We start from the raw sequence: 25,119 nt of genomic DNA, 5'->3' as shown, positions 1-25,119 counted from the left end.
TTTTTTCTTTGCTTTTAATTCTGACTATTACTAAATTGTCTGTTACACAGAAAGCTGGAGTCTGGAAAACAGTTTTCAAGTTCAAATAATGTAAATTTTTAATTTAGTTATTTGACCTGCCACAAATTATTGACTTTTAGCACATACATTCTCAAATAAAAAAAAGTTAGGAATAGAGAGTCAGGGAAAGAACCCCAGACTAATTTTATTTTTTTGTCCAAAGTAGTAAATTGGTAGAAGATAGGTTGCTTCCTTCAATCAATACCTTTCTTGATCAAAGGGAGTCTCCACTGTAAGTTATCATTCCCAAACTGAGTCTGTTACTCAGATTGTGACTCAAATGAAAAAAAGAAGATATTCCACAAGAGGCCTGATATCTTTTGCTTGGGAAGGTCAGAGGTATTTAAAGATGCTGTAAGGAGGCATCCAATACAGAATAAAAACTCATTAAATTTGGAGAGAGGTCTCTGTGATTTCTTACCTATGGTGTTTTTGTTTTTCAAGCGGGGGAAAACAAAAATAGCAACAGTTAACCTGTAGATAAACTGTTTATTTTTATTATATTTCTGTCCTAAAATGTAAACTTGTGCTTACAAATCTCAGTATAATAAAAGCAGACCTGAACAAAATATTGGATTTCTATCACAAGGGAAATTTAAAAATGTTAATATTTGTTTTTTTCCCCACAACGAGATGAAAAATAAAATTTAAAAATTTTCCACACCATGAAATTCTGTGGACAGTTTCAATTAGTAAATGAAACATTTTGTTATACATTTTTGATTGACATGAAACATTCAAACATTTCTAAGATTAAAATGTAATATTTTTGTTTGTTAAAATAACCCAAATCACTGTGTTTCGACTTATTTCACCATTAAACTACATTTCTCCAAAGCACATAGACCTAGCAGGAGTTGTCGTTCTGGGCCCCGTTCTCTCTTATAGACCAGGCTCCTTTGTTGGACTACATCTCCCATAATACACACACTCACGTGAGTCTCATAACATACAACATAACTCAAAACTAAATGTTGTGGGTTAGTTCAAAAAAGTAAAGATTATTAATTGAATTAAACCGTCCCAAAATAAAATATTTCATTTTAATTTTTCCACTGGAAAAATCATTCTGACTGAAAATTCCCAACCAACTCTAAATAAAAGCTGTTATTTCAGATATTGCTGACTGTGGTGTCTTTGGGAAGCAAACTGAGATAAATGTCTTTGAAATAAAACGTACCAAGTGATGCTGCTATGGCAGAGAGGAAAATTTGCATTATGTCAAATGCAGGGATAATGACTATAGAAAGAAGGTACATAGCACTAGTCTAGGGAAGTCTAGCTGAATTACAAGAGCCAATGCTGACAGAACGTGTTCACTTGAAATCTCTCTCAGAAAGTCTTTGTAACAGGGGACTACAAAAAAACGTAAGGAGTCCTTCATAAAAGATGGACTTGTGGGCAAGGCATGTGATTGGGAGTTAGATGTGTGAGCGAAGGCAAGTCACTGCCCTGCCTTCTATCTGAATTTGACCATCACTAAAGTGGAGATAATGGCTTGTGAAGCAAGTAATATTAACGAACTAAATCAACCTATACCTCTGTGAAGTGCTCATATCCTACACTGATAAGCACCATATAAATTCATACATTTTGTTAAATTAATATGCTGTTAGGTACCTGGTCATCTGACCCTGCAGGATTATAAACAAAAATTATTTCCCTGCTGATTTTGCACCTTTCCCATTTAGCAAGATGTGACAATTATGGGAATCTATGTACAACTTAATTCTGTTTGATATTGGGCACCCTCTATGTTTATCCATGTGAGACTGCAAACTGTAGGGCTGGTTTTCTTCTCTATCTTTTGACATTCACGTTGGACTGAAATTCTAAGGAGTGGCGAGACAGGGGAACGGGGCTTACAGATCTGGTCTTTGAAAGAGACTGGCATTAAGGATTATTAATTAGTGAACAGACCTGGCCCAGATAGAATAGGATAGTTGAAGGCTGAGGGAAGTCACTTTACTCCAACTTCTCTGCAGAGGACTATGGTTTAGAGAGTGGAATTTCCCCAGCAGCAGTTAAAAAAAAAAAAAAAAAGTGTTGGTGAGACATATAAAGAAACACACAGAGCAACAGAGAGGAAGCTTTGGGCAGGAGACAGGAAAAGAAGGATATGCTTTCATAGCAGGGGAGGGGTCTGTTTAACTGTGGGACCAGCTTCCAGAAGTTTTTCATAAACTAGCTTTAGGTGGCTCTTAGCTGGGTTTGGTCTGGGGAAGCTCCAGGCACCAGAACAGCAAGTGCGTGCCTGGGTAGGCAAGCCACGGGGGGCGGCATGCCGATCGCCGTGAGGGCGACAGTCAGACAGACTTCAGCGGCATGCCTGCAGGAGGTCTGCCGGTCCCGCGGCTTTGGCGGCAATTCGGCAATGGGTACACTGAAGGTGCGGGACCAGCAGATCACCCGCAGAAACACTGCCGAATCCGTGTGACCAGCCCGCAGGCCTGCCGCTGAAGGCCGCCTGACTGCCGTGCTTGGGGTGACAAAAAACAGAGCCACCCCTGGTTTTGGTTCTATAGCAGAATGAATGAAGAACATTATGCAGTATCTAGAAGGAAATTCATTTCTCTAGAACACATGAAATCATAGATGTACCATATTTTTTTAAAACATTTCCTGTGTGCATACCTTTGTTGAGAAACTATATATAAAAATGTCTTACCTTTATTGACATTCATTGCATATAATTCCCTTAGTCCAAGGTCATTAAGAGATTTTGTTACATCAAGGGGCTCCTGAGACTGGTAGTTTTTCAGCAATACAGTGTGCAAAGGATCAAACTCACATTTGCTACAGATAATCGGTATGAACTCTTGAAGAGGTTCATGTGGACTCACTCTCATTACAGTCTTCTGTGTTCTCTTGTAGTTTACTACCACTCTTATTGTTTGCTGGGAAAAAAAATACAAATTCTATTAAGTAACATTCAAGGAATACAGACAGAGAAAAACCCCAAACTGTTACATCAACAGAATGTTGCAGCAACCACAGAACTCCACACACATCCCCTCCACCCACACCCAATAAGGGCTGTTTCACCATTGTTACAGTATTATCAATATTACAAAGAAACTCTAAGAAAAGTGTGATGGCATTTACTCTCTCAGCAAGAAAAAAAACGGAAACGCCTGATTGATCAAGTATCAGTTTTGGCTCAGGCTTGGTCTACTCTTAAAAATTACGTCAACATAGCCACGTAGTTCAGGGATATTGACCAAATTAGCTATCCTGACCTAAGATGCAGCTGTGCTGACGGAAGAATGTTTCTGTTGATGTGTTCCTACACCAATAGAAAACCCTTTTCTGTTGGCATAGCCTGCCTCTGCACTAGAGTTATGTTAGCATAACTACAGTGATGTAGCTATGCCAATGTAGTCTCCATTGTGTACACTTAAAGTTACAATTCACTTAGCATAAGTTAGAAAGTAGAAAATGGAATGAAGAAAAAATTAATTCAGTAATTTAAGCGCTTCATAAAAATACAAATGTTTATTTTCTGCGCTCTGCAAAGCTTCAATTTCCCAGAGCATGAGGAATATCCCTCATTTATACATCTGACCTGAAGAATTCTCAAAAGAATTGAGACCAATCCTATTCAATTTATTCATAAATGATCTGGAGAAAGGGGTAAACAGTGAGGTGGCAAAGTTTGCAGATGATACTAAACTACTCAAGATAGTTAAGACCAAAGCAGATTGTGAAGAACTTCAAAAAGATCTCACAAAACTAAGTGATTGGGCAACAAAATGGCAAATGAAATTTAATGTGGATAAATGTAAAGTAATGCACATTGGAAAAAATAACCCCAACTATACATACAACATGATGGGGGCTAATTTAGCTACAATGAGTCAGGAAAAAGATCTTGGAGTTATCGTGGATAGTTCTCTGAAGATGTCCACGCAGTGTGCAGAGGCAGTCAAAAAAGCAAACAGGATGTTAGGAATCATTAAAAAGGGGATAGAGAATAAGACTGAGAATATATTAGTGCCCTTATATAAATCCATGGTACGCCCACATCTCGAATACTGTGTACAGATGTGGTCTCCTCACCTCAAGAAAGATATTCTAGCACTAGAAAAGGTTCAGAAAAGAGCAACTAAAATGATTAGGGGTTTAGAGAGGGTCTCATATGAGGAAAGATTAAAGAGGCTAGGACTCTTCAGCTTGGAAAAGAGAAGACTAAGGGGGGATATGATAGAAGTATATAAAATCATGAGTGATGTTGAGAAAGTGGATAAGGAAAAGTTATTTACTTATTCCCATAATACAAGAACTAGGGGTCACCAAATGAAATTAATAGGCAGCAGGTTTAAAACAAATAAAAGGAAGTTCTTCTTCACGCAGCGCACAGTCAACTTGTGGAACTCCTTACCTGAGGAGGTTGTGAAGGCTAGGACTATAACAATGTTTAAAAGGGGACTGGATAAATTCATGGTGGCTAAGTCCATAAATGGCTATTAGCCAGGATGGGTAAGAATGGTGTCCCTAGCCTCTGTTCGTCAGAGGATGGAGATGGATGGCAGGAGAGAGATCACTTGATCATTGCCTGTTAGGTTCACTCCCTCAGGGGCACCTGGCATTGGCCACTGTTGGTAGACAGATACTGGGCTAGATGGACCTTTGGTCTGACCCGGTACGGCCTTTCTTATGTTCTTATGGAGCAATAACATGCAGAGCACATATTAAATGAAAACAAAGTAAGTAATTTGTAATCAGAAGGGTGTGTAAGTTATGGCAGTCCAGATAATGACTTATGAGCAATTGATTTTCAGTTTATGAAAGGGATGCTATATGTATGTACATTTCTGCCCACAGATCATCTTTAGATAGTTTATCAAAAGGATAAACTCTTCATGAAGGAGATTTGTAACTTTATATTATACTTCAGATTGTTGCATAATATTTACATTCCCAAAAGAACAATTAGATTTACATCACTGTAAAATTCCAAAGTCATCTAAACCCCTAGTTACAAACTAAAGCTCTAATCTCCAAGTGATGGTATATTGCGATGCCACCGGGCCATGCCTTGAAAATATATTCTATTGAGAACTTGCATTTAACATAAATCACAATTAGAACATTTAGATAAAAACAATCTTAATCTTAATCTCTCTCTTCAGATAACGCCACCATTGGTATAATTCTTACCTCTGGCATTATAGGAGTGGGCTTTTTCTTATCCATATGTTTTGGCTTTAAAATCACCTTGTCTACTTCAAGCATTCCAACTGGTGTGTTGGGTTTGAATTTAATCTGTCTCTTCTCTGCCGATATCAGGTCTATGGTATAGCTTGATGGATTTAAATGATACTGTGCACAGAGAAAAATCAGCAAGTCCATCATGGGTTTGCTGTTTAAAAAAAAAAGGGGGGGGGGGGGAAACAGAGGTATACAACCATTACATAGGCCACAAAACAAAGTGCATTTCTGAACATTAGCAAAAATCATCTCTGCTATCCTATAACTAAATAATTACGGTCAACACATCCACTTTGTAACGGTATTCTTAGATGTTGTAGATATTACTTAAAGAAAAGGCACCTTTAATATGCACATATACTTAAAGAGCTACCGTGCTCCTGCAAGAGGCAATCTGCACAGAGGTGGTGCAAAATAGTGCATTTCTGAGGGGGAGAGGTGTTTTTGTCTCCTGACTTGCAATACAACATGGGATTTGGCAGTGGTGGTAATTGGACAGCTGGTATATTTTATGGTCCATTTTTTCCAAAATGACTCATGATTCTGCTGTCCAACTTGACATACTGAAAAGGGGTCCAATTTCCAGAAATGCTGAGCATCTGCCCTCTGAAAAAGAATCTTTTAAGATGTCTCAAGTCAGGCAACCAAAATGACTAGTCCTTTTGAAAATTCTGGCACATATGTTTAATGTATGATATAGCACCCAGAAAATACACACTTGGAAAAAGATAGCTGGAGAAGAACAAAGGTGCCAAAGCATACCCACTCATAACAGTAAAGTTCCCGACTTGTGGGAGCAGGATAATTAGATATTTGAACCTCAGTAACAAATGACTTGCTACGGCCATATAAAATACTGTGAATCTAATAAAGAACACTTTCAAAGTCTATTTGCAGCTATTCATATTTTGGATTTTCCCCCAAACCAGCCTGATTTTGGTTGAAATAGTTTCATTGTGTGCCAACTCTTTACTTTACTTATTCCTTCCTGAAATGGCTGTTTCTGTACAAACATGCAATGGTGTAAAGAACACAAACAATTTTTTCTCCAAAGGATGAGAAACCACCACAACCACCATCCCTCATCCACAGACACAGAATACCCAATAGCCTGGCTCTGTAGCCCAGTGGTTAGGGCACTCACCTGGGATTTTCAGACGGGCTTTCCATATCCCAGGTCAGGGCCATAACTACCAGGCTGTAGAGTTTCAGAGACATCCTGGAGCTAAGAAAACTTCCCAAAGAGATTTTAATCATAATCCAGTATCAGAGGGTAGCCGTGTTAGTCTGTATCCACAAAAACAATGAGGAGTCCGGTGGCACCTTAAAGACTAACAGATTTATTTGGGCATATGCTTTCCTGGGTAAAAAACCCATTTCTTCAGATGCATGGAGTGAAAATTACAGATGAAGGCATAAATATACTGACACATGAAGAGAAGGGAGTTACCTTACAAATGGAGAACCAGTATTGACAGGGCCAATTCAATCAGGGTGGATGTGGTCCACTCCCAATAATTGATGAGGAGGTGTCAGTACCAATAGAGGGAAAATTGCTTTTGCAATGAGCCAACCACTCCCAGTCCCCATTCAAGCCCAAATTAATGGTGTTAAATTTGCAAATGAATTGTAGCTCTCCAGTTTCTCTTTGAAGTCTGTCATTGAAGTATGGATACTTTTAAATCTGTTATAGAATGTCCAGGGAGATTGACGTGTTATCCTACTGACTTTTGTATGTTACCATTCCTGATATCTGATTTGTGTCCATTTATTCTTTTAGACAGACAGTAGAGACTGTCCGGTTTGGCCAATGCACATGGCAAAGGGCCACTGCTGGCACATGATGGCATATATCACATTAGTAGATGTTCAGGTGAACGAGCCCCTGATGGTGTGGCTCATGTGGTTGGGTCCTCTGATGGTGTCGCTAGAGTAGGCAACAGGGTCTGTTACAGGGACTGGTTCCTGAGTTAGTGCTTCTGTGGTCTGTGAGAGGGAGGGATCATTTTCCAGAATAGGTTGTAGATCGTTGATGATGATAATCCAGACACACAAGGGGGCTGAAGTAATGTTGCACAGACAAACTTAATTCTGGCATTTCCTAACTTTTGAGTTGACTGCAACTGTAACATTCTTTACTATGTTTTTTTTAAACATCATAATATATGTTATGTTATTGCAGGAAGTGGAAAAGCTGTGGTCCATTTCCTCAGCACCAACTTGCTATACACACAAGCTTGTGGTGAAGGGATTAATTAATTAGCATTGGAACATAACTTAAATTTCTAGGAGCATATCAAAGCAAATATAGGATGTTCAAAATTCACACACATTCCCAAAGCAATCATGAAACTGAGCAGACTGAGGCAGTGTTGTCTAGAATTTTGTCCTAGGCACAATTCTATGAATAAAATTATTTTGAAGGAGAATAGATAACTCAAATTTATCTTCACAGACATAAGACATAGAAAGACTTGTCTTTGCTTAGCAGAGACTGCATGTAAGTAATAGGAGGAGAGGTTTGTTGTGTTTTTTTTAATGCCATGATTTAATTTTTAACTTTTAAAATTAACCCAGGTTATGATTCCTGCATTTAAACTAGTTCTTGCTGCTTCTAGCACTGCTTATTTCCTGAGCAAGTTTCATTCAGGCTTCAGGGCTGGAATCATAGCCCTGGACACACAACAAAACAAGTACACTTTCAAATGTTGGAATTATTCGAAAGAACATACTCAAATTCAGGATCATGTTAGCAGAGGGATGCTTTACAGTCCATCTGCCACCACTGAGTACTAGGATATTATAGGCTAAATTCTGCTCTATTTTTATGTTTATTCTTCCCTCTTCATCTTCTAGAGGAAAGTCTCATTACCTGCTTAAGCAGCAGGAGGCAGCACTTGCCTGAAGGAAAAAAAAAAAAAGCTGATTCAAAAGCATCAAGTAGCCTACAATATTGTACTGGGTTTGTGTGGGAGGATGGAAGAAACAATTTCTGTCCCGTCATCCCGTCGGAACATGCCCGCCTGAGGGGTGCAGTGAGAAACTCATCTGTAAGCTCTTCATAAGATCAATTACATTTCCGCTCAGGGAAACCAGCCCTGAGCACTGATCTCACCCTTTCCCCTTTATACATCATTTTCTCTCCCATTGGCAGGAAGGAAGAAAGAAATTGCTGACCTCTTCCTTGTGCTCCCACCCTTCGAGAAGAAGTCCCTCCCTCCCAAGTGATCACTGAGGACACAAAAACTGGGGGAGTGGCAAATAACGAAGAGGACAGTTCACTGATTCAGAGCAATCTGAATCGCTTGGTACACTGGGAAAACAAATGTGTGTTTTAATGAGGCTAAATGTAAATGTGTACATCTAAAAAACAAAGAATTAAGACCTTACTTTCAGGATGGGGGACTCTATCCTGGGAAGCAGTGACTGTGAGAAAGATTTGGTAGTTGTGGTGGATAAGCAGCTGAACACGAGCTCCCAGTGTCACACTGTGGTCAAAAAAGAGTCAATGCAATCCTAGGATGCACAAACAGGAGAATCTCAAGTAGGAGTAGAGAGGTTATTTTACCTCTGTATCTGGCATTGGTATAACTGGTGACGTAATACTGTGTCCAATTCTGGTGCCCAAAATTCAAGAAGGAAGTTTATAAATTGGAGCACATTCAGAAAAAAGAGCCATAAGAATGATTAAAGGATTAGAGAACATGCCTTCTAGTGACAGACTCAAAGACTTCCAACTATTTAAACTGAACAAAGAGAAGGTTAAGGGGTAACTTGATTAGAGTCTGTAAGTATATACATGGAAATATTTGACATTGGGCTTTTCAGTCTAGCAGAGAAAGGTATAACACAATTCCTGTAGGTGGAAATTGAAGCTAGACAAATTCAGACGGGAAATAAGGTGTAAATGTTTAACACTGAGAGTTATTAACCATAGAAACAATTTACCATGAGTCTTGGGGGTGGTTCTGCATCACTGACAATTTTTAAATTGGATGCTTTTCTAAAAGATACACTCTTGATATGATTTTGAGGAAGTTCTCTGGCCTGTGTTATACAGGAGGTCAGACTAGATGATCACAATGGTCCCTTCTGGCCTTGGAATCTATGAATCTCAGTGGACAGAAGGAAAGAGGATGGGCTGCTGAGACTGACCACTGCATTCTCATCTCCCTATGGCAGAACAAGAACAGAGACAGTGACTCCATCAGCTTAATGGCTCCCAGCTTATCGACAGAACTATCTATTAATTTTATTTAAAAGGTTGGCAACTAAACACAGACTCTAGCACTATCAGTTGGGCATCCCTGGTCCTGGTGTTGCAGGTGGGAGACAAGAGCGGAGACAAAGATCTCCTCCTTTACATATAAAGTGAACTATATTTTAGGCCTCCAAAAAATCCATTTCTCTGACCCTCTCCAAAATCCTAAACCCCAACTCAGTCCATACTGGGATGATCCCAGTGAACAACAGTGGGCTTCATTTGGAGTAGGGAAAAGGGGCGTGAAGAAGTATTTCACAAAGCTTCCAAAATATTAATGTAGTGAGGAGGCTAATGTTCAGTGCAGGAAGGTCCTCCTTGCTCTTATCTGCAGGTCTTCCTAGGCTGCTACTGTGGCTTGAAACAAATGTTGCTTCCAGCTACATAGATTTATGACACCATTATCAAAATCTTAACCTTTAAAAGTGGATTTTGAAAGCAAACATATGAACCAGGATTGGGCAATAGCCCATTACTGCACAGTGTCTGAAACAAAAAGAAACCAGCCACACATTCTGTAGTATAGGTGACATCATCTCTCAATATTTTCTTCGTTGCTAACACTAATGGGAATACTGGCTCACTGAAACTATGGAAAAAATATTACAAAGAAAGCTGAGATGAATTCAGTAAGAGAGGTCTTTGCACAAGAAACTTTAGGCATCTGATTTCCCCACTGCTATATATTATCATCCCAAAAGTCCTAACACAAAAAGGAAGAAATTAGCTCTGTGAACTTTACTGATATAAAATTAGATATATTTGAATCACGTACAACCTTTTATTGAAGAGAGCTTCATTATAATATTAGGAGTTTCAGTGCCATAACTTTTCAGCCACATCTGCTTTCTCCTTTTCTAACCAAAGCTTAAATAAATGTGTTACTCCATTAAAAACACACATTAGAAGAACATTAAGGTTGTAAAATCAAGCATTCTCAACTTAGTAGATGCACCCAAGACTATTCCTGAATCCTCCACTCTTATTCTAACCTCTTTGCAGCCAATTTAGGCTGTTCCTCCTTCTACCCTTTACATGCCTGAGAACCAGTAAGGGGAGCATGACAGCACAGGCATACGAGAGAGTTGCCTGGCCTCATTTCTAGTGTCTGGTACCATAGCAGAGCCAGACTAACAGACACAGTAGTTGCACACAAAAAAAAATGCTTGCTCAGTCCTGGGTTGGAGCATGCTCAGTGAGCTCTATGAGGGCTAACCGTGGTTAATGTGATTCATATGAAACTCTGTGAAGATGGAGCATTCTCAGTGAAGAAAGAATGTTTGGAAAATTTAGCTGCCAGCCTCTAACAAACCTCTACCAAGCATGTGCAAACAGTGATTTTCACAGGTATGTAATCTGGCTAAATTTGGGTAGGTTTTAATGGGGAGAGCCAAAAAGGCACCTCTCTGACCCTAGGGCAACCACACTGCCAAATATCAAGTCCCTGCTCCAAAGCCTAGAAGCACTACAGCTTCTCAGGAAATTGTTGTAAGAATTTTTCAACATTGGCTAAAAATTTATTTTTCCTTAACCTCATTCTCCAAAATTGCTGAACCTTTTTGCTGAAACTTTCCAAAGCTTCAGACTGGGACAAGAGACACACAGCATGGAAAAAACTCAGCTTGAATGGTTAGTCTGGCAAAACTGTAAGCAGCTGAACACAGGGTTTTATAATGGAGAGTACCCAGCAATCTGAAAACACACACACACACTCTCCCTCCCTCTTCCGCCATTTCAGAGTATTATGACTGCATTTGTTTCTTCACATAAAATTATTTAAATGTTTCTATATCACTGAATTACTCTTTTGGCTTCTTGTCTTAATTCGTTCCCTGGAATTAGGATTTCACATCACATGTCTATGATTCGATAAGCACCAGTTCATAAAGTTTGTTTTCAACTGCACTTTTTTTTTTTTTTTGTAGTTGTTGCCATCCCAGAAAGTAAAGATAAAAATGCTTCAATGAGGCCCCTTGTTGTTGTAACACATCCTTGGTTGTTAAATAATTCCCAGCATCGTGACTGACTCAAAGTAAATTGTGTCTACATGCCAAGTTACGGATGCAGCTGACACAGAAGGTCAAAAGGCAGAGTCCATAAGTAAATAATTGTTAAAAAGTAACCCAAATGACACTTTGGAGTAATTTTTAAAGTAGCATTTTCTGCTAACTTTTGTTTGATCTAAATATTTTTATAATCAACCTTCCATAAGACATCATAAAACTGATACAGCCACAAGAAAGTGGTAGTTGATAATGTTAATCTGACTAGTGGTATTAGTTAGTTAAAAAAAAAGTAAACACATTTACAGTTAATTATTCAGTGAATTATTCTGAATCTGAAACCTTCTTGTGCCATCAAATACCACATAGGACACAAACAAGGCTTTGCCATCCCTGTTTATTCTGGGTTGCTCTTTGCACATCCTCTATGTTGTTAAGTCACACAAATTTTCCCAAATTACCATTTGTGATTACAAAAACATATTTGCACACTTAAAATATCTTTCCATCAGCCTTCAGTTTACCTGTTTCTCTGAATAGGTTTTTATTTTGCAATGAACTGTAATTATTTCTGCCTCCAGATGTCTTTTAAAGCATTGGAAAAAGATGTAATATATATGTATACAACATGCTGAATCCTCTGAGGAGTGAGCAATAAATATTTGGGAACCTCTCATCACAACATAATTTAAAGAGACACACACACAGAACTACTCACTGTTCACTCTCTAATCTCATTTTTAGCCCTGACTGGGAAGATTAACAAGAATTCTCTAGCCAACATAAGTGGCCAAGATCATATAGTGTTACTGGAAGGTTGGAAGGGAACAAACTATTTTTTTCCATTTCTTTTAACAGTACTGGAACTACAATGGTTAATGTTAGGTAACTTTTGCTCTGTGTAACTATGACTGCTCTTATACAGAGAACTGCAGAAATAGTTTGTAGCCAGGTTTCTTGTAAAAAGGTTTACAGAATTCATATGAAGTACTCACACAGCCTACGTTTAACAACCAATGAGCCACAAGTCCTTAAGTTACCTAATAAACTTTTCTTCTGAAGGAACCAATGTTAGTAGTTCAAAGGTTAGCAGTAATGCCAGCCCAAACATTCAAAAATCATAAGTCAGGCCCTGAAAAAAAAAATAAAAAAATCACTAGACTGGTTTAAAGTCATGTGATTTTTCAAAAGAATATATTTGGGGATCTTTAGAGTACATTTGGGTAACATTTCCAAGCTTTTCTCCCAAACCATGAAAGCTAGAAATGTATTTAAAAAACAGCTAAGCTTCTCAAACAATCACCTAACTCCTGGAGTTTGGGCTTTCAGAACAACAAATACCACGAGGCTCACGATAACATCATGAAAGTTGGCAGCACTGTGTTAATAGTCATCAAAATTCTTCCAGATTGTGAAAAACTTATTTCATTTCCCTATGACTAATTACTTATGCCTATATCTTCTTGCACTGTACTCCTCCCTTCCCCCACTCCCAAAACACACAAAGAACATACTTTTAAGGTAAAAACAGAATTTGTTATTGATTATAAATACAACAGTTTTTTTGAAAACTAGGGCAGCAAAACAGACAAAGCTTGTTATTCACTAACTATACAGAGTAAAGCAACAAATTACTAGGAAGAATATCCTAAATGACTGGAAGTACACAGAAACCGATTTAAAAAAATCCACCAAGGATGTAAAGAACACAGATTCAGCACAGCTCTTCTGGAACAATTTGTAACTCATTAAGCTCAGCCTAACTGCACATTCAGCAAAGTGGGCTGTGCAGCAGAACACAGACAACTGCACAGAGGCTTCATTCTATGGCATTCTGACACTTGGGCAAAGTGAAGAAATGCAGTTTGTTGTAAGAAAATATAACTTCACTACTTTCTTTCCTGTGCCCAGTTTAAATGTCTATACTACACAAGATTTCAGCTCAGGAATTTTAAATCTGTTCTTGGGTCTAAACAGAGGAATGAATAAGACAAAACCCAAGAAGTTATTTGTCCATAACATATTTAGAACCAGGTAGATCTTACTATTTGTCCACAAACTAACCATGCCAACATACAACTGGGCACATGATTAGCAATTTCTGCTCAAGACAGGCCCAAGACTAGAAAAACACAGTTGTTGGAAGAGCAAAATGGTGAAACCTGCACAGTATCTTCCTGCACTACGAATGGGTCTAGCCAACACTAACAGCTGCTCACTTTCAAAAACAGTTTAAACACACACACACACAGCAGCAAAATCACCACTAAAAACACTAATTCATGGGATAACAAAACTGCTATAAGAATCAGTATACTTTATGTTCTTAAATGACACATGTATGCCCACATTTTATCTGATAAACTTGCGGGGGCCACCTTCCTGAACACTGACAAATTATATAAGCCACGGTTTAGTTAGGTGCAAGAATAAGCAAAATTCCTTTACCAAAGAATCTTAGCATTCTCATAACCTCAGTAAACGATTTCTTAAGATGTATCCTTTTTCAGAAACACCAACCTCAAATCAAAGTTCTCTTTAAGATCATCTGGGGCCTAGAAAAGAACTACAAGACTTTGTCAATTACAGATCTGAGTGAATAAAGGACAAATATCACTCTGTTAAGTGAAAGGCTTGCCCATTCTATTGAAGGTGAAAGTCTGCAAACATGAGCGAGCAAGCCATACAAGGATACTTTGCTTATTAAGTAATGAGAGGGATACAGCTGCTTACTAGTTTAGGTTACATAATTAAAAAAAAAATTGCAAAAAACACAGGGACAACACAGAGGAAAGCAAAGAAGAGCAAAATACACATGTGGGTTCTTTATTTCATCTGCCAGACTGTGAAAGCAACAAGCTGGCATTTAACCTGCTGCAAATCATGCAAGCAACAGATTCATCTTTTCTTGTAAGGTCTGCCACGTTGAACTGAGATGGTATATACATTTTCCATTTTGCTTTAGGATACTAGGATTTCTGACTCCACCACAACAGCTAGTTTTCAGAGCTTTCTGAATTGGAGTGGGCTCAGTACACACAAAGAAAAGCCTCACTTAAATTTACAGGATTGCATTCACAATATGTTCTATTCTCTGATTGGCTTGACTTCAAGATATTCAATTAAAACAATATAACAGAGACTTGGATAGAAAGCATCTATTTCTTTTAAAATTTAGAGAGTCTGAAAGGATCAAAATCTTTTTGGCACCCATCATCATTTAGGACACAGTTTCTAGGATTCATTGCAATCTAGAAGTAGTAATGAGATAGGTGAGAAAATCTTGAAGGCAACACTTCCTATGTGAATAAGGTAACAGGTTACTCGCCCTTGAATAACCGATTTAACTAGGAGTAAGAATGAATCCGTTTGTGGAGATGGGCAGCTACAGTCCCTCTGCCTTGGATGCCTCCTTACTCAACACACACAATGACTTATAAAATGATTTCATACCTTCTGTTCTTGCTAATTTGGTTCCTAACACTCCTTGCCATAAGTAAGTTTTTAATCTTAAAGTCGGGGGGGGGGGGGAGAGGAGGAGAATGACACACCTCTTTGGGGGTGGGGGAAAGAGTACTGAAATATAGAACTATATACTTGAATTTTTCCCCATTAACAAGTGGTATCAGAGCACTAATTAAACAATGTATTTTCTTCAGCGGTACAAGTTTGAGTATGGATTTAAGGGCTGTATAAGTTTGTCCAGAAAGTATAACTGCAGACAGTAGAAACTGACTGTCATTCTCAAAAAAAAAAAATGTCTATGCCATACCTGCCATTAACAGTAGTAGATTTGATCACATCCCCTGGAAGGACCACCGATAATTCTATGTCTTTATCAGTTATATTCTCTTTCTGTTCCATGGTGTAATTATTTGGTTCTGTACCATCAAATGAAGAAACTTCAAAGTTTTTTTGTTTCAGATGGAGGAAGAGGAGCTTTGGTTTTAGCGTTTCTTCTGAAATAATAAAAAATTAGGAAACCTTAACAAAAAATACAAGCAGCCATACATTTTTATAGTACAACATAGTGTCAAAATATTCAGTTAGTGAATAATTGTGCTCAACACAATGCTTTCCCTATGGCCCAACAGGAATATCAGAGTGAAAATGACCAATATTATATTACTTTCACTCATGTTGTGCAAGCCAGGTGCCTGAATATCTCACAGAAGGATTGTTAAAATGTTGTTAATGATGGTGAAGCACAAGAGAAATGTATGACTAACCCACACTCAGAATCCAATAAAACCAAACTGTATTCAGTTTTATATGGTGATTTTTCACACTGTAAATATAAAAAGCCCACAAAAACAAAACCACCTTCTATCATGCAACATGTATGTTTTTGGATTTTTTTTTTTTAAATAAAGAAAATGGTGTTTTTCTCATGTTGCAATAGTATAATCCCCCAGAAGATTTATTACACTCTGATAGTGAAACAGAGAAGTCATGTCATACAACAGTGCCACAGCAACTATGTTCTGTTGATGATACGCACATATTAAATCTACAGTGCACGTGGGCTTGGGAAAGTTTTACTTTTCCCAAAACATCTGTCTTTCTATATTAAGGATTTGAAAGAATTCAGTGATTACCTTTATGAGACTCTCAAAAATGGCAATGAAATTGCAAAAACCAAAAGGAAAAAGTGTTTTCTATATATCATTATTAATTTGCTATATTCAAATGTTATTTTTGATAGTCTGTGTTGTCTATTTGTTCGGCTTTGAAACCTGGAGGGGCCGAAGTGAGTTACATGCAACATCTAGCCTAGTTATATTGGTGCATCAGTAAAAACAACAACAATTTCATGCATGACCTATCAGCAACAATACTGTGTCATCACAATCTCTCACTTCTCTTCCCCTACAGTTAACACAGCTGAGATATATCCTCCACAGAAATATAAACAAAACATGGAAATAAACATGCAGTGTAATAAAAAAAAAATGTTTTCTCATCTGCTGTGTCTGACCAGGATCATGCTACTCTTTTTCCTTTAAAAAGAAGATACTATTAACTGATGCAGCCTGAAGTTTCTGTGCCAAACTCAGCTGTGACATAAACTGTGGTATAAATTACCCACTGGATGTAAACTCATACTATGTGCAGCTTAAGTTGCAATATGGTGCAACTTGCACTTCTTGACAACAAGCAGGAGTGAAAAATGTACAAGTTACATAAAAACACCACCACCACATATCTGTATACAGAGCACATACTTGTGCTAACTTAGGTTTTGAGGACAGCATTTTAAAAAAAACCCTGGTAATAGTATAATTTCCCCTTACACAGAAACCCCTTTTATTTAAATCAATCACCTTTGGAATTAATGTGTTTAAATTTCAGGGGAAAAGGTTTGTGAACTCAATCCTTAAAAAGGTAGCAATTAAATTGCAAGGCATTACTCAAAATTATACTTTAAATTCCTGAAGTAATATCTCAGTTTAAAAGAACAACCAGAAATCTGCTTTAACATATTTTGTCACTGAAGACTTTCCAAATAATTGCCAGACACATGCAGTAGACGTTTCTTCCTTTGATGCAACAGTCATACTTTATTTACAGAAACTCTTCAGGAAGCTTGACAACTTATTTAAAAAAAAAATCCTAGAACTTTAAAACATTAAACTGAACATGAGGGAAGTATTTGGAAAAGTATGAACTTTATATTCAGTGGAAAAGGATATATTCCTGAAACATGTCCCCAAAAATGTACAGCTTAAGAAAAGTTCATGTACAGAACTTTAAGGCATGTATTAACTTGTATAATCTCTTTGCTTTTATATCCTTCAACGTTCCCTTAACAGTTAGATGAAGTTACACTCACTACAAAAAACAAATAAATGTCAATATAGAAACATGTTCTTTTCAGTATCTGCATGTCCCAAATGAAAGCAATTTACTTTTAATATACAAGCTCAAAGAAATGTCAATTACTCTGATTACTTGCAATGACCTGCAATGCACGAAATTAAAACAAAGCTTTAGCATACAGAGACTAGAAACACATACCTTCCCTGCAAAAACAGAAGTTCAAAGCCACTTACACTTGAGAACAAACAGCAAGGTCCACAGTAGCATTGCAAAACAAAACTATGTAACTACTAAATTGTGACAAGATTTCAGGACTAATCTGTCTGTTTCCGCAAGTACTTAAAGAGCTTTGAACTTCAAAAGTCCAAGTGGAATAATTTAACTATTCACATCCTCTACAGCGGTTCACAACCAGGGGACTGCGAGCCCTTTCAAGGGGGCCACGGGACCCCACGGCTGAAGTCCTGATCTGCGGCGCCCCCCACAGGGCTGAAGCCGGGAGGCGTGAGGCAGAAGCCCTGTCCCCAGGACAAAGTTGGGGACATGGAGGGCATTCCCCCCCCCCATTGCAGTGCAAGAGCACGGCAGTCCCGGGGGCAGCGCCACACCTCCCCACCCCCAGCCCCGAGCTCCTCTCCCCGTCCCCTGACCAGGTCGAAGGCGGGAAGCCAGAGCCAGGCAGTGCGGGAGATCTACTGCTCTGGCTGGTGCTATGGAGCAGGCAGTGGCAGTGTTCCCTCGTCTCCTGCTGGTGCCCCACGTTGAAGCTGCTCCTCAGTTCCCAGCCCCCTTTGCTCCCACAAAGGCAGCCGGTAAGAGCCAGCCGGGTTAGGAGACCTGGCTCCATGGCTGGCAGAACCCTCCGGGAACAGGGACCACAGGGGAGTCCTCACAGCACACAGCCCCTAATACCCTTCTCCCTATACTCTGAGGCTACCCCCTCTCTACACCCTGCACTATCCCCTGCCTGCACAGAGCCCCTAATACTCCTCTCCCTTCACCCTGAGCTACCCCCCTGCCTACACACTAGGTGGAGGTGGCACTCCCTCTCTGGACCCCTCCATGTGGAGGTGGTTTGAGCCCCGCTGGCCCCTGCCCCCCCCCCCCCAAAATAAAAGTCAAACTAAACCTAAGCCCAAGGTCCCTGCCCCGAAGGCCTCCTGGCCCCTGGAGTTTTTATAGCCTGTCGAGTGGGGCCTCAGAGAGAAAAAGTTTGAGAACCCCTGCCCTATAAAACAAATCAGTAGTACTTGCAAGTTTTCCAAATCAAGCAACCATGATGAAGATTCAGAACCTTCCTCCATTCATATATTTAATTTTTTTTTTAAATTTGCTTACATACAGGTTTAGAGAGCTTAAATCAGTGTTGCTAGTTTGGGTTTACAACTCTTCTGTGACAAATTCAAATGCATCGAGCTAACGGTACTCAATTAACTTTGGTCAGCATAGGCAGCATGCCAGGGTTATTTTGGGGTTCCGTGAAAACTTCAAAAAATAGTTTGTGAATCACAATTTCTTGTTCTTGTGGGTAGGTGGGTTTTTATTTTTGCCTCCCCCCCCCCCCAACAGTACAGATTCTGGTTTTTATATTGGTTAAAAGAAGAAACTAGTGACAAAAATAAAAGCGGTACCACTAAAAATTGTAAATATGTACATTATACAAATCGAACAGGTTCTAACCATGCAGAATAAATCAGTTCTCCCTCTTTTGGCCTGTTTTTACTTCTTTAAGATGCCTAGGATGATGCTGGCACTGAATGGGTCAGAACTGCCCTTGTTGTCTTTTAACCCTTAAAAACTAAAGAGGAGGGCAAGATTTGATCAACAAGCATTAATGGGTTAATATTACTTCTCTAACCAAGTAGACTAATGCAATTGCCCTTCACCGCTGGAGGTCTGGTCTCAAAGCTATCAGATGTCACTAACAATATGAGTTAACCCAAAGTTTACATTTGTCCACATCATAAAACCACAACCCAATTCATACAACGGCAGTTTATGCTGAAGAAAGATATATACAACTGAGGCCAGGGCTACACTAGCACTTATGTCGGCAAAACTTTTGTCACTCGGGGGTGTGAAAAAACACACCCCTGAGCGCCGTAAGTTTTGCCTGCATAAGCACTCACATGCACAGTGCTATGTCAGCGGGAGACGCTCTCCTGCCAACATAGCTACCGCCGCTCATTGAGCTGGTTTTATGTCGTCGAGGGGAGTGCTCTCTCCTGTCAGCATAACATGGTTGACTGTGCGCTGTGTGAAGAAACACTTCCTTTTCTTTGTTTTAAACCTGCTGCCTATTCATTTCATTTGGTGGCACATACACCCTTTTGTCTTCACTCTTTTGTCCTTTTCTCTGTTTTTAACCATTTTTGTCTCATTCATTTCCTCTCCCCTATCCCATCCCGCCCCCTTTTTGTTGTTTCCCACTTCTTTGATGGCTCCCTTTCCCCAGGTGAAATCTGTAATGTGGAGTCTGGGTATATACTAAGTTTAACTTATTTTATTTACATATATACACCAGTTCTTAGAGAGGGGTGATTAAACAGTATGCAGGCAATCCCTTATTGCAGGAATCGCATCCTAATACCAATACCCTGTTCCCAGGGAGGAACTCTCCCTCAAGAATTGACACTAATCAGAGTCCAAATTTTCTGGCTGCTTGCCCATCTCCCACTGCTTTTACACACAACCACACAGAACCCAAAATTGACACCAATGCAGCATATCTCCCCAACAGTGAATATTTGCTTACACGATTTAAAAAAAAAAAAAAAAGGAAGGAAGGATTATGCATAACTGTCACCTGGTAATGCCTGCCATAAAGATATAAAAGTGATTCTAAAATTAGTCCAAGCAATTCATTCAAAAATATACTTTTTATAAATCATAAGAGAATATTCAAATATTCAGCTACATGAAACTTCAGTTATATTTAGTAAGGCCATTTTAAAAAGCATGGAAAAGTGGCTTACACAATGCAGAAGTAATTACACAATCCCTATTTGCAGTTAATGCAGAAGTTAGTTCTTCCACCTTTAACCTACTCCAAGCTTTAATAAACTAAATTCAAAGAGATTGCATATTTTTTTTAAAAAGGTACAGAAAGAAAAAAAAAAAAAGAGTATGCCACAAGGGTATCTATAATCTTCTGTCTGGCCTGGAACACTGATTTTCTACTGTATTATGCTGGTGGGTGATATTTTGTAATTCTAAACTGAAATGTTACTAGGGTGTAGAGAGGCTGCATAAAGTTTTTTTTAATAGATATTTTCTTTAAATCAAAATAATAAAAAAAATACAAAATGAGAACTACATAGCTCTCAAGTTAGTGACACATAAAAAACTCTATTCTCTGGGTTGGTGACAAGGTTGACTTGTTCACGTTGAGGAGGAGACTGAGTGTCTCGAATGTGGATGTGACCAGACTGACCCGCGACTCCACCTGCACCTGTCTCCTTTGAGCAAGGCTGCTACCACCGACATGCACTTTGTGAACACTTGTGGGGCTGTTGACAGTCCAAAAGGAAGGAAAGTGAACTGATAAGGTTCATGATTGACCAAAAACGTTAAGAAGCATCTGTGTGTAGGGCAAATCGCTATGTGAAAGTAAGCATCTTTCAGGTCAAGGCCAGCAAACCAGTCTCCCGGATCCAGAGAAGGCATAATTGTATTGAAGAAGACCATGTGGAACTTCAACTTTACCATGAACCTTTTCAGTCCTTGCAGGTCTAAAATGGGTCTGAGACCCCACTTTGCTTTGGGGATTAGGAAATATCGGGAACAGAATCCCTTGCCCCTTAGCTCTGAGGAACCTCCTCCACTGCTCCTATGGCAAGGAGCGCCTGCACCTCATGGATGAGGAGCTGCTCGTGAGAGGGATCCCTGAAGAGGGACGGGGAAAGAGGGTGGGAGGGAGGGTAGAAGCAGAATTAGAAAGAATATCCCACTTCCACCATGTGAAGAACCCAGTAGTCCAATGTTATTTGGGACCACGCGTGGCAGAAGTGGGATAGATGGTTCAAAAAACACGGGGAAGGATCCGGCATTGAGACAGGTGCTCTGTCCTCGGGCGCACCTTCAAAATGTTTGTTTTGAGCCCAACAAAGGCTTAGTCGGGCCCTGGCCTTGTCCGGATGTTGGATTAGTCTGCAGAAGAGAAGAATGACGGGGGGATTTAATAGCTGCTTTCAACTGCCTGAAAAGGGGTTCCAAAGAGGATGATCTAGACTGTTCTCAGTGGTAGCAGATGACAGAGCAAGGAGTCAAGGTCTCAAGTTGCAGTGAGGGAGGTTTAGGTTGGATATTAGGGGGGAAAAAATTTCCCTAGGAGGGTGGTGAAGCACTGGAATGGGTTACCTAGGGAGGTGGTGGAATCTCCTTCCTTAGAGGTTTTTAAGGTCAGGCTTGACAAAGCCCTGGCTGGGATGATTTAGTTTGGAATTGGTCCTGCTTTGAGCAGGGGGTTGGACTAGATGACCTCCTGACGTCCCTTCCAACCCTGATATTCTATGATCCTATGATAGGAAGGCTTATGCCTGCCATTCCTACCCCTGTGCCTGTAAATATCCTGCCTCAGCCAAGGAGGATACGACCACTGTTGTAGCGGTTGGGGCTTAAAGGGCTTTCATTCGGTTGCTGGGATATGCACACCCAAAGATTTCATTGTCACTCTGGAGTCTTTGAGGCTATGAAGTCTGGGCCAGTCTGTTCGGCAAACAGGCCCACACCGTCAAAGGGTAGGTTCTGTGGTTTGCTGAACCTCAGAAGGGAGCCCCGAGGCCTGCAACCATGAACTACACCGCATAACTATCCCTGAGGACAAGGTGTGCACTGCCGAGTCTGAAGTGTACAGTGAGGCCTGTTAAGAGGTCTATGCCACTGCCTTGCCCTCATCGACAATTGCCCCAAACTCCTCCTTGGACTCTGCTGGTACCAGCTCCCTAAACTTCAGCATTGAGTTCCAGGATTTAAACCTGTACCTGCTCAGGATTGCCTGCTGGTTGGTGCCACAAGTCAGACCTGCGCCGCGAGTACAACTGGCGCCACGAGGCTGATCAGCACCTGGACTCCAAGCAGTGCCTCCCCTCTGCCAGGCTGTTGGAGAGTGGATATTGCTGGCTTTCCCCAGGATGGTGCCACCTGTGGTCGTATCTGAGGCTTAATACAAAGGGCCGGGGAACTCAGTGCTGTCATTGCAATGAGGTCTCTGCCTCAAAGGTGTCCAGGGTGGAAGGCAGTTCTACCTCCTCCACCACCAGACTCGGGGAGTCCAAGTGCACTGGACTCAACAGTCTCCCTTGCAGGGCCGAAGTCGATGGTGCAGGCGCAAAAAGTTTCGGCTCCAGGGGCTCATCCATGGAACACACACCATTGGCTGGCTCTGATGGGGTGAGTTCTGAAGTAGGAAAACCACTCCTCCCTTGCTTCCAGTGTCGCTTCTGCACCAGTGAATGGGATTGGTGCCGGGCCGATCCCACCATCTTCAGTGCTGGGGAGCGATGGTGCCGTGGGTCTTTACCAGAGTCATTCGCAGTGCCACCTCCACCACTACTGCTGGGGCACTGTGCACTGACAAACTCGGCGCCAGGTCCTGTGGTGCCGATGTGGGTTGTGGTCTACATGCCGCCTCCATACGGAACTGCTTCAATCTAAAGTCCTGCTCCTTCTTGGTTCGGGGGAGAAAGCCCTTACAAATCGTGCACTTTTCTGACTGATGTGCTTCCCCAAGACACTTTAAACAAGTGTCATGAGGGTTGCCTGTTGGCATGGGCTTGTTGCAGGACTTGCAGGGCTTGAACCCCTGGGACTTAGGAGAACACAGTTGAGGTGGAGGGTAAACCCCCCAGCCCAACAGCTAAGTAACTAACTAACTAAAACTACAATAACTAAGAACCAACTAAGAACTAATCAACTACAAAATACAAACAGTCCAAATCAGAAGCTAGGGAAATGTGGAGAGCTTGCAAATCAAGACACCACAGTTCCAACAACCATCACTGGTGGTAAGAAGGAACTGAGGCGGCGCCGGGCCGGCAGGGTCATATATTGAACGCCACAAAGGCGCCACTCCAGGGGGCTCCACAGCCAACCTGACGGGTGCTGCTAGGGGAAAAATTTTCCAATGGCATGCACCACACCTAACTGGAATCGATATGAGCAATCACTCAAAGAAGAACAGTAGCATTTATAACACAACATCATATGAATTTGTTACCGCCACAGAGAATATTTATTTTCTGGAATGGGAAATTTGGAACACATGGCTTTTCTTGGCAGGGCAAGTACACAGATGTTGACAAGCTACTCTGTATTACATCACATGTTGGAATTAAAAGTTAAAATGCTCATGAAATGTCTTTTTGCATCACAAGTACTTAACACTCCTCTTACTACTGAACACATCACATACATTCCTTTTTAATACACAAACTTGATTGTTTGTCTTAACCGGATAATTGATATCTGCTTTGTTCTATTAAAATATGGAATGATTATATTTCCGATGCTGGGCTTGAAGATGCTGTTACATAGTTAACTCCTGGCTAAAGCTAAGTATGCATTTCATTTTCTGTTGTATATTCAATATAGCACAAACTCAGTCACAGTTCATATAGACTAACACGCATTAAGGCTATTAGCTCCCAAACTGACTGACTACCCTTATACAATACTCACTTTCTAGCATGCTGGTAGAGAGGGGGAAATGATAACTGGCTGTCCAAAATATTGTTTTTCATCACAACAAGGCGATGCTGGAAGACATCAGCTAAACTCAACAAAGCCATATGCTGCTGTACACGTGGAACTGTATTGTACTAGATACATGTGTGTTGTGCTACAAAAAGCATTACATCTTCCAGCAGTGCTTTACTTTTCATGACAATATTGAAATTGTATGGCTTCATGAGCCATGGGAGCAAGGGGTAGGCTGGGTCCCCCAGGATAACTATAGGAATCTCAATGTCGTCAATGTCCATTTTGTGGTCTGGAAAGAACGTCCCTGACTTTTTTCTGCCCCGGATTGCAGCTTTTTGAACAGACTCAAGTTCCTAAAGATACATGCCTCATGAACCTTTCCTGACCATCCTACGCTGATTTTGGTGAAACGCCCCCATGATCCACCATTGAAAAAAAAAAAAAAAAAAAGTATCCCTTTCAGTTTACGTACTCTTCGGCAAGGTGGTCTGGTGCCAAGATGGGGATACGCATGCCATCTATCGCCCCACCACGGCAAAACCATCCACTATATCCTGCATACTTCCCAGACTTACTACCCTTCATAACAGAAGTCGTTTAATGGTCCTGCACACTTGGAGCACAGTAGCTCCCACGGTTATTTACCTACTCCAAATTGATACCCACGGACCAGTAACTCTCTGGCATTGCCAGCTTCCAAATAGTAATCACCAATCGCCTCTCCAATGTCAGAGCAGCTCTCATTTTTGTGTTGCTGAACTGCAAGGCGGGGGAACCTCTGCACAAAGTTCCTGGAAGGTGGCCTTCCACATTTGAAAGCTCTGCAGCCACTGCTCGTCATCCCATACCTGCAAAATGATGCAGTCCCTCCAGTCAGTGCTTGTTTCACAGGACCAGAAATGGCACTCTGAGTGCCGGTAAGAAGATAAGAAAAGAGACTACTCCTCCTATAAAAACAAAAAAAAAATGTCCACTGGCTTTAGTCATTGTTGAAGTTTTATTTCCTATATATTCAAGTTCTATGTTAAAGCTTGCCTAAAAACAAAAAGTTTTAAAAAGCCTATT

General features: G+C 40.4%; 1 protein-coding gene across 4 annotated transcripts in view; it reads right to left on the bottom strand.

Annotated features, from left to right (window-relative positions):
• The window catches only part of COBLL1 (cordon-bleu WH2 repeat protein like 1), a 142,393-nt gene that overhangs the window by 31,755 nt on the left and 85,519 nt on the right, over positions 1-25,119 (bottom strand). For all 4 annotated transcript variants that reach the window (XM_039495802.1, XM_039495800.1, XM_039495803.1 and 1 more), the window contains exons 2-4: positions 15,308-15,494; positions 5,221-5,422; positions 2,729-2,957 (exon numbers count right to left, since the gene is read on the bottom strand). In XM_039495802.1, the coding sequence (XP_039351736.1) occupies positions 2,729-2,957; positions 5,221-5,422; positions 15,308-15,399 (523 nt within the window). In that variant the 5' untranslated portion in view covers positions 15,400-15,494. The remainder of the gene's footprint in view (positions 1-2,728; positions 2,958-5,220; positions 5,423-15,307; positions 15,495-25,119) is intronic.

The sequence above is a fragment of the Mauremys reevesii genome, linkage group 11, assembly GCF_016161935.1.
Source record: "Mauremys reevesii isolate NIE-2019 linkage group 11, ASM1616193v1, whole genome shotgun sequence".
Taxonomy (NCBI): Eukaryota; Metazoa; Chordata; order Testudines; family Geoemydidae; genus Mauremys; species Mauremys reevesii.
This window is presented reverse-complemented; position numbering and strand designations above follow the sequence as displayed.